Source organism: Mchenga conophoros, linkage group LG3 (genome assembly GCF_057382185.1).
Source record: "Mchenga conophoros isolate Kocher_MC1m ecotype Shallow Benthic linkage group LG3, M_conophoros_male_GT1.1, whole genome shotgun sequence".
Taxonomy (NCBI): domain Eukaryota; kingdom Metazoa; phylum Chordata; class Actinopteri; order Cichliformes; family Cichlidae; genus Mchenga; species Mchenga conophoros.
Window position 1 is genome coordinate 51479002 of NC_140528.1, and position 18651 is coordinate 51497652.

Consider the following 18651-nt stretch of genomic DNA (forward strand, 5'->3'; position numbering starts at 1 on the left):
CAATACTGCAATAATACAGTAATTATTAACTTGGTGGTCATCGATACTCAATGCTTATTTTCATTTTCATAGTAAAATATGGTGTGTTTGTCTAGGATGAGGCTCCTATAGAATCCAACACTGTGAGCAGCGCTGAAGAGCAGAACAGTGGAGACATATTGGAAACAGAGGAACCAGAGGAACCAGAAGAATCCCCAATACTTGAAACCAAGCAAGTTCCCTCACCTCTGGTCTAAAACACATCCCCCTTATTGAATGGAAGAACAGAACAGTCTTTGTTTGGTCCACTGGAAACCCAGAAAGTTTCTTTATATCTGAACGTCTCATTAATTCCCAGACCAGATCGGTTCCCTTTAATCTGGTCTAGAACCTGTTACATGACATCATGTCACCTTAGTTAAATGAGTTTTAACTTCTAGAAGCCAACAACTCTGCTTTGAATTCTAGCTTTCTCTCATTTCCATTTAAAACCAAACCAATCACTTCCTCTTGGCTTTTATTTAATTTCATCTTCAGGAAACTGAACAGAACATATCGGACTTGAAGAAGTTTCTACACCTCTTTCTCTTGGACATGTTCATTCTTCTAAAGACCGAAAAGAGGTCCCACCATTTAAAACCAATCTAGTTCAATCTACTTGACATGCTTTGTGAAACAAAATGATTTGGTTCAGTTTTCTTCCACAAATATTCCCATTTTGGTTGTGAGGTATAAAACAATTTCCCTCTCTTGTGATGTGGAATTAATCCAATTTCTCCCTGTGCAAGTCAGCAAGTCCTGTCAGTCACCCGTCATCTGCTTGAATCGAACACGATACTATACATTCTTTAATCAGAAATGTGATTGAATCTTTACTTTGCTTTACTTTACAAACTTTACTTTGCTAATTAGAAAGCAAACATTAGTCTGGAAACCCAACAAGTTCCTTAAATATGGTCTCTCTGGCTCCCCTGGCCAAGAACCGAAAAAAGTAAATTGAATGTGATTTAAAGTATGTTCAGTTTAATCTTCGTCATCAAAATACATTCTTTCTAATCTACCCCAAACATATCACCAACAAACAGGTTCTCTCAGGTCTAGAACATATCCCCTATCGGGTCATGGAGACATTCTTTATTCACCAAGTGGAATCCAAAAAGTCCAGTCAAGAATGCAGATTGTTTTCTATAAATTGACTGAAGAAAGGAAAGGAGGAGGAGGAGGACAGGAAAACAAGCAAATGTGGCCCATCCTATACCATCTGGAAAACCAAATATGTAAGTTAGTGGAAATAATAAGTTTCCTTAGATCAAGTGAAAACCCAACACTTCCCTTCTTACATGATTTAGAATACAACCTGTGTCATCTCAAACCAACCAAGTAAGTGTCCCCAAACTTAGTTTAGTGTCTAGAACAGTTGTTCACTATTTTGATTTGCTGGAAGCAGTCGTGTTCCCTTACTTTTACTCTGGAGTCATTTTGCTTCCCTTGGTTGGATGGATGTACTGTTTGGGGGTTTTTTTGTATGTTTTTTCTTCTTTATTTCTACTGGAAGCTGCACAAGTCTGCAACAATGGGAGTTTGTTGCACAAACCAGTTTCTCTACTATTTGTCTATCCTGTGAACACCATCCCACCTTTGGTCTGTGCCATTAAAACTACTGAAGACTTTTACAAGACACGTCTCTGCTGCTGATGAGCTCTATTAGAATGCTATTAAATGCCCATTTTGTTGTGAGACACAATGCCCGGCTACTTGAAGGACGCACACTATATCGATGTCGGGACACCATGAAGGTGCTATTCAACTCATCTTGTTTTATGATCCAGAGTCTGATTGGACTGTATTACCATTTCTTGTAAATGGCTCTTACCTCTTATCTGAATGACACTGGAAAAACTGATTGGACGGCTGTAAAAAGGCGTCAACCACTTTCATTAAGATATGAACACCTGACTCATTTTCAAATGCTCTCTCTGGTTTAGAGGTTATCGTTTCTGTAGTCCCTGCTGCTAGGCAACCAGGATGTCTTCCATTTATTCCGGGAAACGTCGCATTTCTTCTGCCTTTGCCCTCCAGCCCTCCTTCTGCTGGTCCGAAGGACGTCTCTCATTTCTTCTACTTGCACCTGCAAACTGGGGAGGTGATTGAGTACTGTGCCTGTTTACACTGCTGGTTAATTGCTTTCTCTTACAAGTTAAAGTCCCTAGAAGTTTGATATTTATGATAGCCACACATGAAGGCTCATTGTGTTTGCTTTGGTTTTGAAGCACTCAGAATTTGTCTGGATTTTGGGAAATTGACTTTTCCTACTGCGAGATACTGGCAAATCTAAACATAGGATACTTCATCAGCTGGAAAAAGACTGTAAAAAAAGAAAAGATTCTCTGTCCAAAGTTCACATTTTGCGAGTGTATTCTGTATGGAATCTTACGTTAATGCATGTACACCAAGTTTGTGTGTAGATTAAACAAATGAAAATTTACACACAAACATTGAGGTTTATAGTATAACCAGAAAAGCCTGAACAAGTATGGTTTGCGTGCATCGAGTTGACCATGAACTCCTCTGTAATCAAAGTATTCTAGAGTAAAATTTGAGGCCATCTTTTTTACAACAAACGCTTGGCTGAAATTGGGTCATGTAACAGGAAAATCAAAAGAATCAAGGGCTTGCAATGACTCCTGACCTCTACCTGATTGAGGTCCTCTAACAGGACATTAACAGAGCTGTGCATAAACATAAACCTCGATGATCTAAGACAGGGATGTCCAACTCCAGGCCTCAAGGGCCGGTGTCCTGCAGGTTTTAGATGTGTCATTGATCCAACACAGCTGATTTTAATAACTAAATCACCTCCTTGACACATCTTAAAGTTCTCCAGAGGCCTGGTAATGAACTAATCATTTGATTCCGGCTGTAAAGAAGAGTGAGCCAAAATTCCCGCACGACAGTGTGAGAGACTGATAACTTTAGCTGTGATAAAGTTATACAGAGAAAGATTAAAATTGATTGTAAAAGATAAAAATCATGCGGTGCACTTAGTTTCTTTTTCACATAACTGTGTACTGCACAGAAAGTAAATATACTGTTAAAATAGGAAGCTAGGTTTAAATAAATATTAAACTACAGCACTTCAAATTGTTAGCAAATATTTAAAATATGTCATTAAACAAATTAAGTAAAATTAAGCAGTTAAAGGTTTTGATAAATAGTTAAATTAAAAGCATAGCTTCCAGTTGGAATTTTTCAGTGAAGGTTTTTTCAAGCCACTTTCTGAACACTGAAAGCCAAAAAACAATGAGCCTTATGTACAAAGACTCCTTTTGTTCCTCTGAAGGACACGTCCTGTCGTCTCACTCGCCTTCTGCCCTTTACCTATTCCCCCAGGCTTCGCACTGTATCTGAAATGAACTGAGGGACTTCAAAATGTCACATTTTCAAAAACAATTTCAACAACCTTTTAAAGTTTCTACCTGCAGTATGACTGAGATAAAGGTCACCTTTGAGTCTAGTCCCCGAGCTTACTGCCTCTCCTCGGTTCACAGCAGTTTACGGAGGATAAAATCTGTTGTAAATAATGTAAATATCACTCTGTCTGTTGTTGTCTGTTTGTCTGTGTGAGTCAGTTGTGAAGTAGGGAAACAGTAGCAGCCTGAACAAATACTACGACGATGAAAAAGAAAAAAAGTCTCATTGTAGACATGTGGTGTCAGCACCCTGAAAAAACCTTGTGCTGCCCAAAGAGACTGCGTTTCTTGGATGAAACAAATGATTTTCCACATTGATATTGGAACATTTTGTCATTCTCAATAGATACTTATTAAATTTAAAGAATAGTGGAGTTTCTGAAGGGTGTGAAGTAAGAGTTCTTACCTTAAAGTCAAGTTCTTGATAGATTTGGTAGCAACGAAGGACTGGACACTGACAGAGCTCTTTCATCATGTGGTTATGCGTCTGTGAGGTGTCACCAATCATATTGCTCCATCCACACACCCATCATGCTGTCTGTGATATTACTGATCATACATCAGTGAGAATGAAGGAATGCCTGTTTTTAAAAACAACGACAAAAAAGTGTGTTTGTGTGCGTGGGTAGTTGATTTCCACGACATAATGTTTGAAGTCCTGTGGAAAAACTGGAATGTATGAGGTTTGTAAGTTCTGAGTCTGTTTGCATCTTTCTTTAAAACTTGAAACCAAGTGTCAATCGTCATCTGGGTAAATGCGTTGACCTAATGCAGTGTTATGACCTTACCGTGACCTTTGAGCTTAGCATAACCTTTCCATGGCCTTGACCTTAGGCTGGAGCTGCTCATTGAGAGTTTGGCAGGGGCATTTGAAGTGTTCATGAGTGGGACTAATGAAATAACTTCGAGCTCACAAACTGTTTTGAAGGGCAGAAAATTATTTATCTCACACATTAAAAAATTACAGCTACCTGACTGTAAGTAGGCAATTACAGGAACCACTGAACAAGCTTTTAATAAATAATACAATCATAAATATGCATAAACTAATACCTACAACAAATTCCAGCAACATGAACAAGTTGAAAAAAGAAAATGTCATATGCAACAGTTTAAGAAGACCCGGCCCAATGATTGGTGTGATAATAACCAATGCATGCTGCACAAAAAAACAGTAAAAAAAAACACACTTTACCTTGCTGGTACAGTCACGTTTCAAAATCTTAAACACCTCAATGTCTAGAAAAGGGACTTTTGCAGAGCCTTGAATACGTGACTGTTTTCTTTAAACAATTAAATGGCCTGTGATGTACAGCAGAACAATAGCTGCAGACAGATACATTGTTGGGGTCATTTTATTTTAGGTGAAACAATAAAATAAGCCCCAGAATTAAAACAATTTAATTGTGTTCTGAATGGCATTATATCATTAGCACCAAATTAGCACCAGTTACTGTCATATGTTTTAATGTTTGGACATTTTGTTACAGCCCTGCAGTATTATAAATCACAATGGCACGGTCATGTACTCAGTAACTGCTGACGGTAACACTGACAGTATTATATTCAGTAGCACCGACGATGTATTTAAAATGTTGCTAACAAGCTAGCCGTACATATCTTCTCACATTGAACACTCATGAAGACCTTCAGCGGCAGCCAAACTCTCAGTCAGCGGCTCGGTCTTTGACCTTCTATGCCTGCTATGAACCCAGTAGTCTTAATTGTTTCCTTTTTATACTTCATACCAAACCAAGAAGAGCCTTTTTGTTGCTACTGTTGCAGCCACCCGCGTCAACAAGAAGCCAAACTTGATGTTTCACTTGTGTTGATGCGTTTCAGCATCTATTAGTTTTTGCTGTTGTCGACTTTGAACCCATTGTGCAAATTTAACTGCCAACCATTTTCACAAATCTACTTTAGTTTCATTTCCTGCCTTTGTTATTACTTTTAGTTTTCAAATTTATTATGGTTTACCAAATCTTCTCAAGGAATTTTGGGACACAATTTGCAGTCAAATTATTGGGAAGAAAACAATTTCTCATGCAAAGTTTAATATAAATTTTATGTTTTCAAAGTCAGTTGATTGGTTTTTTTCGGTTGTTGTTTTTTTTTTAAAATTCTTTACATCCTTGCAATTAGTCTAACTGATGTGTGACCTTAAATTTACTGATTTCTTTGGGTGTTTCAAGCATCCAGCAAATAATTTAACATTCTTGCACGTCAGTACATCGTTGTCATTATCACTGTATACAGCTTGGCTGGTTTTACATGTTTTAGATGTTTGGTCCATGACATTTGCAACTCTCCAAAGAAAGGTAGCTGTCAAATGAAAAAAAAAATCTCTATTTTTGGTTGTAAATGAAAAACTTTGACATTAAAACCCTGATGATCATGAGCTGTAAGGTTTTACTATGTCAATAGTACACTTTGAACTGTTTTGAGCAAAGTTGGAAACAGATGATTCAGTTTCACTTTGACCCGGGTGGCTGTGATTACTGGGTCCTTTGTGTTTTTATGGGATGTGATTGATTGAGTGTGTGTGATCATTTTACATCATGCCTCATTATAGACAGGAGCTGATTTTATTTTTTATTTATTTTTTTTTTTTATGCACTAGACAAGTTAGGATTTTGAACCAAACTGGGCTGGTTTTCCAAAAAGAAATCTGAGTCTGAGGTTGATCTTTAAGGTCAGTACAATTTACTAAAGAATGTCTTAAATCATTTAATAACAGGATTTTTGCATGAAAAATCTTTAATTTACGAATTTAGACACAATCGATTTGTTAACACAATCAAACTGGACAATTCAACAAGAAAAAAAAGGCTTGCTTTGCAGCTCAAATTTCTTCAAAGCTGTGGAAGATTAACCATAAGTTCACCTTGAGGTGCTTTTTAGGAAAACTAGCCTTGGCTTGATGTGGAAAGAGAGGAGTGAAGAAAAGAGTTTTAACGACATGTTGTAGACATGTGTTAATGCTAATAATGATCTGTAATGTGATGTGTGTTCATATGAAACATGGATGTTTGCTGATATTAAGCTGGAGAAGAAGGGGGGTATACCCTGATTTGTACTGAGGAAACAAATGCATTCAACTGTGAAAATTAAACTAATGCAATGATACAATGTTGAAGTGCTGTTTTTTGGAAACTTGTGATACATACATACAAACATAGAGACATGGATAGATAACATAACACAAATAAGATTTGACACATAGTGGTGTACTTTTACAGAAAGGCAAGCAGAGACGACCCACCCCCTGCCCCCCAAACCCAACCCTCCCAATAACACACACAAGACATTTGGCCATTCGGCGCATTGAGCAGCAAGACTTCCGGATGTCTTCCGCGCAACTGGCATAAAATGTGATCTCCAAAGTGCATACGCCGCTCAGACACAATGTCACGGAGGGGACGTGTGGCAGTCCGGCTGTTGATTTCTGGTCCCGGTAAGAGACCCGCAGGGTCCATCTTAGACATTGCTGCTGTGCCTCACTGAGTCCTTTTTTAAAAAACATTTTTGGCTGATGTTTTCTACATCTCAAATGCATAGATAACAGTGGGTATAATGATGGAATTGAGCAGATGAATCTTCTTCGCCAGGTCAATCTTTGGGGTCGACCGGATCAGCCAGAAGCGCTGTAAGACTGCATCCTGTGCCGCCATGTGCCAATCCTCGTGACCTTGGTCTTGTACACGTGTACACACAAACACACACACACAAACACACACAATGGTGAGGAAATCTGTGTAGCCATCCTCTGTGCGGACGCAGCAACTGGATCAAAGGTAGAGGGTTTGGAATATTTTGACGAACCGCTCAGGGATGCCATGTAACCACGCAATGTTATAGAAGGAATCTCACCTATTGAACACCTTTCTGAAACTGACGAAACTGATTAAGAGACGCTGCTGGTATTCCAAACTTGATGGTGCACAAGATGAAGATCTTCATGCGCGACAGGCCACTGCGAAATCTAGCGTGCTCTTCTTGGAGTTACTGGTCCACGGCCTTATGTCTTCGGAGGAGGACAATGCTAAAAACCTTGCCCCGAACCAAGAGGAGATTGATTCTTTGCCTGAGCTTTAGGATGACTCGCCTTTGCCAGTCTTCTTTCAAAGTAAAACAGGAAATATAATACAGAGAAGCAGACTTGACACTGAGAGAGACATGACTGACCGGGGAGACAGAGGGAACGTGAAGCACAGAGACAAAGAGTAACCAAACGTGAAACACAGGGAGGGTACAGAAACAGAAACTCCAAGCTTCTTTAACAATAATCAAGAAGTAAAAATCAAACACAAAACACTGGGTCATACCCAGGACCATGATACAAAGTATCAAAAGTAAGAATAATTCTGCAGAAAAATGTTCTCCATCAATATTAAATTGAAAGATACTACTTCTGCATATGTTTAAGACTTAGGTACTAACTACTTTATATTCAGTTTTTCCCCCCGCATTATATTCTATAAATAATAATGATATAATAATAATAATAATAATAATAATAACACGTTTTATTTATAGGCGCCTTTCAGACCCTCAAGGTCACTTTTTTTTTTTACCTTAGTTTTTATATTTGCTTTTATACTTTTATGACTGTTTATGTCTAAATTTTAGCTACCATGTTTGCTATATATACATTTTTCTTATGTTTTTTATGGTATTGTTTACGTGTTACTGTAAAGTGACCTTGAGGGTCTGAAAGGCACCTATAAATAAAATGTATAAATCTCAGAAAAGAATTAGCTGTTCATTGACTCAGGAACACAGGCCTACATCTTGATTTATTTAAGTATATCGAAATATGATATGATATTAACAATAAAACAAAATTTGCTGAATTAAAAAAAGTTTGAGCAGTGTGTGAGATGGCTAACTGTTAATACTGTGGCAAGCTCAGACAAGGAGGAGACAGAGGTATCGTTTTGTCTTGCTTCCTGCAAGGGAGAGAGCACAGCCCTTTATTCGCATTCAACAGATGAACACACAACACTAACACCACCGCTCGGCGCAGCTCTGGCGTAACAACAACAACAACAAAGCAAAATGGCGCTCTCTCCACCCAGAAACACACAGTCACACAGAGAGAGAGAGAGAGAGCGTCACCTGTAACCATGGCAACATAACAACAGAACATAGCTGTCAAAACAAAACCCCAAACAGCCCTGACCCACAACATAGCCCCCACCTAAGGAGTCAGTCGTCCCCGACAACCCCATTACCCAACAAAAAGTCTTGCAAATGTCCATGTGTCTTCTTTCGGTGCGCAGGCTGGTCTCAACCAGCAGGGGAAGAGTCACTCGGATCAGAACATGGGGTGCCACCAGCATCCCCTGCCCCGGCGACTGCTCGAGCGAGTGGTCAGTATCGCGAGAGTCTGTCCTGGTGCAACACCACCATGCGCCCCGGGCCCGGCATGCGGATCGGTACATCACTTCTGCTAGCCGCTCCACAACCTCCGCCGGCCCTTGCCAGTGACTGCACAGCCTGGGGGACACTCATCTTTTGCGAAACAGGCATTACACCCAAACCTTGTCGCCAGGCACGAAAGCTCCCCCTCGGCACCTGGTATTGCAGGCTCTTTTCTGTCGTACTCCGGTACTGGCCTGGACCTGGCGGGTGTAGTCATGAAACACTCACGGCCACTCCCTCTGCCTCCTGTAGCAGTCCATGGCCACCAACATGCGCTAGTTCCCTGACTCGGTGACGGGGAAAGGCCCTAGGACGTCCACTCCCACTCTCTCCCTCGGGGCCCCCACCAGATACTGCTGCAGGGGGGCGTTGAGTGGCGCCCTTCCATGCCGTGCAGGTGTCACAGCAGTGCACAAAAGTTCCACATCCCGTCAACAACTATGTCAGTAGAACTGTCCCCTGAGACGGCGGAGAGTTTTGGCATTCCCATAATGGCCGGCCCCCACCGAGCCGTGGACAAGCTCGAGCACCTGCGACCGCAGCGAGTGAGGCACCAACAGCTGCAGGAGATCCTTGACCTGTCCGGGGGCCCGCCATCTCCGGTATAGGAAGCCGTCGTGGGTCTCCAGATTGTTGTACTGGGAGTAGTAGGCCTTCACTTCGAGCCCCTGTCCCGACACCCCCGTCCAGCCTGGCGTTGCGCCGCCTCCAGCCAGGTCCCCACCTGAACCAACGTTGCATCAGCTTCCTGTTCCCTCTTCAGCTGCTGCGTGGTCAACGGGAGCCATCTCCCTCTGCTGGCTGTAGCCTGAGCAGTAGCTATGCCCAGGGCCTCCTGGGCCCGCTCCTCCTGTCGGTTAGAGGGGGGCAGCCGGTGTGGGCGGAGACAGAAGGGTTGAGCAGAACCGATGTCGATGGTGCGCTGAACCTGCCTGCACTCTTCCTCACTAGCGGCAACGATGTCCACGTTGTCATCCAGGAGGCACCTCAAGCGCTGCCGCTGGTCAACGGTGAGACCGATGCTGCTGTGCTGCCACAGGTCATCAGCAGCTTGGGTTGTCTCGGTCGAGGGAAGGTTTGTCTGGCCTAGAGACTGGGGCTGAGGTGAGTAGAGATGGTTCAGAGCCACCGCCGTGAGAGTGATAGCCAGCTTCGCGGTGTCAACGCAGGCCCCCCAGCGGGTCAGCAGATCAAAGCCGATGATGCACTGGTCTTGGATGTCAGCAAGCCAGAAGTCGTGCACCAGCTCCAGATCCTTCACTCGGATCCGCAATGGTTTCTTCCCTCGCATGTCAGTTCTCTCCCCCGTCACCGTCATCAGCTGGGTGTCGGTGGGCGATCAACCCATCACAAGCAGCCCGGATGTTCCAGGGAGCACACCAGGTCGTATTAGGGAAATGATGGACCCTGTGCCCACCAGGGCCCGGCAGGGCTGGTCCTCAACACAGCAGCTCAGGTAGAGTCCCTTGAGGTGCCCAACTAGGCCCACCACCGTGCATCATTCCTGGAGGGGGGCAGGAAGCTGGAGCGGTGGTCCCCGCACTGCACCATTCCCCCTCTCGTTTCCCTGAGGCCACATAGTTCTGGTCTTCGGGGCGGGCGCCAGGTAGTCGCGCGCCACGTGGCCAGGCTTATCGCACCGGCAGCAGCGGTCGGTCGGTCGACAGGGACAACTTCAGGGCACTGAGGGCTGCAGCTGGCATATCTTCGTGACTTCCTCCTCCCTGTCGCAGTCTGCGGCTCTGAGTTGGGTGTAGTTTGGGGGGGACACCTGCTGGTTAGGCCGCGAGGCCAGCACCAGCTCGGCCCTTTCAGCCTCATGGAGCGCCTCACGGAGAGTTTCTGGAAAAAGTCACTCTGGTAAAGGTCCTTGCAGAAAAGCATGCAGGCTAAGCTCCTCACTGGCTGCTGGGAACTCCGGGTAGCCACGACGAGCATACAGCAACACATCCGCTGCAAAGGTGCCCAGGCTCTCCCCCGGCCGACGGCTCCAGTTGGTCAGCTGCTCCCTGCTCTGATCAGTGGAGTGCCACTGCCCAAATCGCCTCTTGAGTGCTATAGTGAGGGCCTGGAGCTCACCGGCATCTCCAGCACCGCCCCGTTGAGCCCACTGCACCACTCCTCCCCTGCAGCTGCGCCCGGGACCACACCTCCGCCACACACCCCCACCACCGGGGAGCCGTCCGGCTGTACCTACTCCCCCCGCAAGCGAGAGAGGAAATCGGCCACCGCCATCTGCGCCCCCGGCCTATGGACCACCTTGAACTTAAAGGGCTGTAAAGCCAGATACCATCAGGTGATCCGGGCGTTGGCATCCTTCATGCGGTGGAGCCACTGCAGCGGGGCGTGGTCCGAGCAGAGGGTGAATGAGCGCCCCAGGAGGTAATAGCGAAGGGAGTCGACCGCCCACCGGATATCCAAGCACTCCTTCTCCACAGTGCTGTACCGTCTTTCACGCTCTGCCAGCTTCCGGCTGATGTAAAGAACAGGACGGTCGGCCCCCCTTACCTGCTGGGACAAAACGACCCCCAGCCCCCTGTTTGAGGCGTCGGTCTGCAGAACAAAAGGGAGGGAAAAGTTAGGAGTGTGAAGCAGCGGCTCCCCACAGAGAGACTTTTTCACCTGCACAAACGCCGCCTGGCACGGCCCCGTCCACTGAACCAGATCCGGAGCACCCTTTCGGGTGAGATCGGTCAAGGGGCTGGTCAGCTGCGCAAACCCTGGCACAAAACGGCGATAGTAACCTGCCAGTCCCAGAAACCGTCTCACCTCCTTTTTAGTCTTGGGGCGCGGGCAGAATGCTATAGCCGCCGTCTTCGCCACCTGTGGACGCACCTGCCCGCCCCCCAAGTGGTACCCCAGATACTGTACCTCCCTCCGTCCAACTGCACACTTCTTTGGGTTGGCCGTGAGCCCCGCCCTCCTCAGGGACTCCAGGACCGCGGCCACCCACTGCACATGCTCCGCCCAGGTGTCGCTGTGGATGATCACGTCATCCAGGTAGGCAGCAGCATATGCAGCGTGCGGACGCAGCACCCGGTCCATGAGGCGCTGAAAGGTGGCAGGGGCTCCGAACAAGCCGAACGGAAGCGTAACGAATTGGTACAAACCGTACGGAGTGGAGAAGGCCGTTTTCTCCCTGGACTCGGCAGACAAGGGAATCTGCCAGTAGCCCTTGGTTAAATCCAGTGTCGTGAAAAAACGGGCCGTGCCCAGCCGATCCAGGAGCTCGTCGACCCGGGGCATGGGATAAGCATCAAAACGTGACACTTCATTCACCTTGCGATAGTCGACACAGAACCGTATAGACCCATCCTTCTTTACCACAAGAACGATGGGGCTACACCAGGCACTGTGCGACTCTTCTATCACTCCCATTTTCAGCATTTCAGCCAATTCCCTCTGAACGATTTGCCGTTTATGCTCAGGAAGCCTGTAGGGCCGTGAACGCACCGTCACGCCAGGCTGCGTTACAAAATGATGCTCAATGACAGATGTTCAGCCGGGCAGGGGGGAGAACACATCTGCAAACCGCTGTTGTAACGCGACAACGTCCGCTCTCTGGGCCTGTGTGAGATGGTCATCACAAGGGAGGGAGGCGGGGATGATGGAATTTGGCACCTCCGGCCCCAACTCATCTCTCTCCTTAACCAGGCTTACCAGAGAAGCAGTTTCAACCTCTCTCCACTCTTTAAGGAGATTGAGGTGATAAATCTGCGTGGCCCCTCCCCTGTCCGACCGAGCAACCTCATAGTCAACGTCCCCGACTCGCCATGTGACCACAAAGGGTCCTTGGCGAGCAACTTTGAGCTAGAAGAAGGGAGTAATACAAGCACTTTGTCTCCCTGTGAAAATTGCCTGAGTCTAGCCCCTCTGTCGTACAGGCGTTGCTGACGCTGTTGAGCCTGGAGCAAATTCTCCCGTGACAACCTCCCCAAAGTGTGGAGTTTCGCTCTCAGGTCCAACACGTACTGAATCTCATTCTTGGCGGGGCTCGGACCGTCCTCCCAGCTTTCTTTAATCAGGTCGAGCACCCCACGCGGCTTCCTGCCGAACAGCAGTTCAAAGGGAGAAAATCCCGTGGAGGCCTGGGGCACCTCCCGCACTGCAAATAACAGAGGGTCTAGCCAGCGATCCCAATTGCGTTCATCCTCGTTAATGAACATACGAATCATGGACTTTAAAGTTTTATTCAGCCGCTCCACCAGCCCATCCGTCTGAGGGTGGTAGACGCTGGTCCTAATAGATTTAATGCCCAGTAATTCGTACAGTTCCCGCAGTGTACGAGACATAAACGACGTGCCCTGGTCAGTCAGTATCTCTTTCGGTATTCCGACTCGGGAGATGACCTGAAACAGTGCCTGCGCCACACTCTTTGCAGAGATGGTGCGCAGCGGGACTGCTTCCGGGTACCGTGTTGCATAATCCACCAGGACTAATACAAAGCAGTAGCCGCGTGCACTCCGATGAAATGGCCCGATGAGGTCCATACCAATGCGCTCAAACGGAACCTCTATGAGTCGGAGCGGGCGCAAAGGCGCTTTTGGTATGGCCGGCTGATTAACAAGTTGGCAGTCCGGGCAGGACGCGCACCAGCGGCGCACATACGCTCGGATGCCCGGCCAATAAAATCGGGCCGTTATTCGCTCCAGAGTTTTTTCGTATCCCATATGCCCTGCCATGGGGTTATAATGAGCCGCCTGGAAAATCGTTTCCCTGCGGCACCAACAGCTGGGTGTGAGTCTCCTCCGTGCGAGTGTCACGACTCACTCGATATAGCCTTTTGATAAAATGAAGCGCGGGTAGGTCCGCACGGCTTCAGGGCGCACCACGTGACCATCAATCTCAATCACCTGGTGAGCGTAGGGTGTCATCATGAGACTGCTCCAGTGGGAAATCACCCGTGGGGGAAACCTCTGGAGCCGGCGGGGCTTCCCATGAAGGACCCGCCGTCTCCCCCTCCCCGGAGTCAGTGTCGGACGACCCCGCGTCACCGCTGAGCGCCGCGCAGACACTACATGCTACTAACGGTCGTGATCGCATTCCCGCATACTGTCCCAACAGATGATGAAACCCCGGCCAATTCGTGCCCAGAATCAGGGGATGCGACAGGCGCGGGCTAACCGCAGCCGTTACTCTATGCGTTTTGCCCTTATACTTTAATAACAGCGGCACTATGGGATACCTTTGAACATCACCATGAACACATTTCACCTCCACCCATTCTGCCTCCAGCAATGCCCCGGGGCAGACCAAGCCTTGGTGCACGAGGGTCTGCGTGCAGCCCGTGTCCACCAAAGCATGGCGTATACCCCCTCGAGTCCTTACCGGAATGTTGTATGTCCCTCCTGGACCAGGAGAGGGTGCTGGGGCACCGGCAACCCGGAACACCTGCCCCACTTCCATCAGAGGACAGTCCCTCCTCAGGTGTCCCAGTTGCCCGCAGTTCTAGCACTCCTGCCCCGGCGTCTGTGCTGCTCTCCGTGGCTCAGGGGCGGCACCGCTCATGTCTGATCCCCGGGAAGGCACAAACGCAGCAAAAGGATTAGTGGGGCTCAGCGCCGGCGCCCGCTCTGCCTGCCCTGGCGCCTCGGTGCCCGGCGCCTCGGTGCCGGCACTGGGGCTTGTTTGCTCGGCCTCCGGCCGCTGTCCCCGGGCTCCCCCGCTCTAGCGGCAAGGTGGTCCTCCGCCAACGTTACCACCACCTCCAGACTCGCGGGACGGTGGCACCTGACCCATCTCGCCGTCTCCGCAGGCAGCCCCTCCACGAACTGCTCCAGCACCACCTTGTCCACCAGCAGCGTCTCGCCCTCTGACGATCCCGGCTGCAGCCAGCGCACCGCCGCGTCGTGCAGCTGCCGGGCCCAAGCAAACAGCCAATCCGCCGCGGCTAGCCGACAGGCCCGGAACCGCCGGCGATGATCCTCAGCGGTGAGCCCCAACCTGTCCACCACCGCCCGGCTCACGTCCTGGAAGCTGCTCCTCGAGGTCGGTGGCAGGCTCAGGGCCGCCGTCTGAGCCTCCCCCGACAGCAGAGGAAGCAAACGTGGAGCCCACTCCCCCTGCGGCCACTGGCAGGCCTCCGCCGTGGCACGAAAAGTCTCCAGGAAAACCTGGGGGTCATCCCCGTTCCCCATCCGGGGCATCGCCACCGACAGCGGCGGAGGCTTCGGCGGGGCAGCGGCTCCAACCAGCCGCTCCAGAACCAGAGTCTGCCGGTCCGTCTGCTCCTGCAGCGCAGCCAGGTGAGTCCGCTGGGCCGCCGCTTGGTCTTGGCCCATCTTCGCCATCTCTGCCAGCATCTGCGCCAGAAACTGCAAAGGCTGGGCGGGCGGCGCAGCCTGTGGGTCGGACATCCCCACGCCGGCCGGACACTGGGTTTCGGCACCACTTGTGAAATGCGCTATACACAGGTACACACACACACAGGTCTTTATCACCAGCTTCCACATTTATTTATAGTTTTCCCAGGTTATGATATGAACACAGTCTGACAGCTGTCGGTCTCAGCTGATTTCCCTCTCCCTCCGCTCCTCTCCGTCTCCCTATAAAAAGGGAAGGAAACCATTATCAGTCCAAATCGCCATCAGCTGTTCTCACCGGCATCTCCAGCACCGCCCCGTTGAGCCCACTGCACCACTCCTCCCCTGCAGCCGTGCCCGGGACCACACCTCCGCCACACAGGGCAAGTGGAGTTCAGCACACTGAGGACTTTCTCCAAAATACAAGGCAATCACACACAAATACATACTAGACATTTAGACTTAGATATTACTACTCATAGCTAACTAAATAATTTGGTGATGAAAGGAGAAAAAAAGCCTGTCCATAAGTACTTTAGGAAATGAGGTGAGGACACTCAGACGTAATAAAACTGCAGCTCCTGACCATGCCTGCTGGAAACCCCAGTCACACGAACACCTGAGACCTGGAGAGAAATTCAAATTCAAATGCAAGGGACCAAGAACAAGGAAAGCAAAAGGAGAGGGGATGGGTACAATGCCCTACGGAGCCATGACAAGTGTTGTATTTTTTTTCATTGAGCTATGTTGTTTGTCATACTTTGGCTGCAACACAAACACAGAAATTTTATTTTGACCTAAATAAAGCACATCTAATTGTAAAGACATTGCATGGACAAAAAAACTCTACTCAAAGTTCATACAAAGCGATTTAGTCTCCTGTGATCCTGTATGATCACATGTTAAACTTTTATGGCTTAAAACTTTCAAAGTACAGATTATAAAGTTTATAAGAGGGACAAGCTGCTTCCAAAGTTCAAACTGTGCTTTTTCCTGCACACAGCTGGGTATCCACTCTATTCTACAGCCAATCATTGTTGCTGAGAGGTGAAATGGCGCAGAGAGGAAATCAGCAAGATTCAAAAAGATTATCTTGTTCACTCTGTTTGGATCTACTAAAGGATCCAGTAACTATTCCCTGTGGACACAACTACTGCATGAACTGTATTAAAAGTTTCTGGGATGAAGAGGAGAAAAACAAGAAAATCCACAGCTGCCACCACTGCAGGAAAGCTTTCATTCCAAAGCCTGTCCTGGAGAAAAACACCATGTTAGCAGCTTTAGTGGAGCAGCTGAAGAAGACTGGACTCCAAGCTGCTCCAGCTGATCACTGCTATGCTGGACCTGAAGATGTGGCCTGTGATGTCTGCACTGGGAGGAAGCTGAAAGCCATCAAGTCCTGTTTAGTCTGTCTGGCCTCTTACTGTGAGAAACACCTCCAACCTCACTATGATGCAGCTCCGTTAAAGAAACACAAGCTGGTGGCCCCCTCCAAGAAGCTCCAGGAGAACATCTGCTCTCGTCATGATGAGGTGATGAAGATTTTCTGTCGTACTGATCAGCAGAGTATCTGTTATCTCTGCTTGATGGATGAACATAAAGGCCATGAAACAGTCCCAGCTGCAGCAGAAAGGACTGAGAAGCAGAAGGAGCTCGAGGTGAGACGACTAAACATCCAGCAGAGAATCCAGGAGCGAGAGAAAGATGTGAAGCTGCTTCAACAGGAGGTGGAGGCCATCAATGGCTCTGCTGATAAAGCAGTGGAGGACAGTGAGAAGATGTTCACTGAGCTGATCCGTCTCCTCCAGAAAAGAAGCTCTGATGTGAAGCAGCAGGTCAGATCCCAGCAGGAAACTGAAGTGAGTCGAGTCAAAGAGCTTCAGGAGAAGCTGGAGCAGGAGATCGCTGAGCTGAAGAGGAAAGACGGCGAGCTGGAGCAGCTCTCACACACAGAGGATCACAACCAGTTTCTACACAACTACCCCTCACTGTCAGCACTCAGAGAGTCTACACACTCATCCAGCATCAATATTCGTCCCCTGAGCTACTTTGAGGATGTGACAGCAGCTGTGTCAGAGACCAGAGATAAACTACAGGACATTCTGAGAGAGGAATGGACAAACATCTCACGGGTGGTGACTATGGTGGATGTTTTATTGTCACCACCACAACCAGAGCCAAAGACAAGAGATGAATTCTTAAAATATTCATGTGCAATCACACTGGATCCAAATACAGCAAACACACATCTGTTATTGTCTGAGAGGAACAGAAAAGCAACATTTAAGGAACAACAACAGTCTTATTCTGATCATCCAGACAGATTTCTTCCTTGTTGGCAGGTCCTGAGTAAAGAGAGTCTGACTGGACGTTGTTACTGGGAGGTGAAGTGGAGAGGAAAAGTTTATGTAGCAGTTTCATACAAGAATATCAGCAGAGCAGGGAGGCTAAATGATTGTGTATTTGGGTTAAATTACAAATCTTGGGCATTAAGTTGTGATAGCAAGAGTTATAAATTTTTCTACAACAAAGTCCAAACTGAGCTCTCAGGTCCCGAGGCTTCCACATTAGGAGTGTACTTGGATAATAGAGCAGGTATTCTGTCTTTCTACAGCGTTTCTGAAACCATGACTCTCCTCCACAGAATCCAGACCACATTCACTCTGCCGCTCTATGCTGGACTTATGCTTTTTGAGCGAGGAGACACAGCAGAGTTCATTAAATTGAAATAGACAGAGTGGGTAGGTTTATGTTAGAACTTCTGTTTGAAAGTTTGTGTCTAAAAAATATAGTGCTGTAAATAAACGTGTCGCTACATTTCTTGCATAAGTATAAACCTTAATTTTTCATTATAATCTAGAATTATAAGTTTAAAATATACTTCTACTCCTATTCAGCATTCTTTATCAGTCTTAAATTAATTAGATGTAGCAATACACTGGAGTTTGATTGGTTTGTTTTTAGTAAGCTGAATACCTTTGGATATCATTAAATATCTTTTATTATGATTTTTAAGAGAGATTTTTTTATCAGACTTCCTCATTTATACATCAAACTATGGTAACAAAATGATACAGGAAATATTTTATTTGCTCAGAAATGCATGCTTTACTCACCACACTCAACCAATCTAATGGTTGTTTTGGTTTATATGCTGGATGTTTCTGGAAGTTTAATGTCCCTTAATCTGTTTATGATCAATAAAATTGGTGTACTTTGGACAGTTTCACCTGCTATAAATAACACATATTTTATCGACTACTGTAGTGTTTTCAACAAGGATGTTGGGGACACCGAGTTAAACCACAAATGAAGACCCTGGAGTTTAGTTGCAGCTTGTTTAATTGTCTCCATGAACATGTGGTGAAAACTGAAATGACAGAAAATAAACTCCATCTCAACAGGCAGAAGCATATTTACATCAATAAAGTGCATTACTCTCACTAAAACATTCATGTTAGCAAAATATACATTAA

The 18651-nt window shown here is 46.9% G+C and overlaps 3 protein-coding genes and 1 pseudogene across 3 annotated transcripts in view; 2 read left to right on the plus strand and 2 right to left on the minus strand.

Annotated features, from left to right (window-relative positions):
• LOC146579350 (serine/threonine-protein kinase DCLK2-like) overlaps positions 1 to 6578 on the plus strand; it is a 28086-nt gene extending 21508 nt beyond the window's left edge. The window contains exon 17 of the mRNA XM_085263181.1: positions 96 to 6578. Coding sequence (XP_085119307.1) covers positions 96 to 236 — 141 coding nt within the window. The 3' untranslated portion in view covers positions 237 to 6578. The remainder of the gene's footprint in view (positions 1 to 95) is intronic.
• Positions 1 to 18651, minus strand: part of LOC146579344 (uncharacterized) — a 179885-nt gene that overhangs the window by 120140 nt on the left and 41094 nt on the right. The window lies entirely within an intron of this gene.
• On the minus strand, positions 13719 to 15325 carry LOC146579351 (uncharacterized; annotated as a pseudogene).
• LOC146579352 (tripartite motif-containing protein 16-like) lies at positions 16228 to 17907 on the plus strand. The gene has a single exon (XM_085269247.1). The coding sequence runs from the start codon at positions 16228 to 16230 to the stop codon at positions 17905 to 17907; it is 1680 nt and encodes a 559-aa protein (XP_085125373.1).

Bases quoted from the DNA above. Each gene is read 5' to 3' on its own strand.
- LOC146579352 (XM_085269247.1), top strand. From the start codon at position 16,228: ATGGCGCAGAGAGGAAATCAGCAAGATTCAAAAAGATTATCTTGTTCA.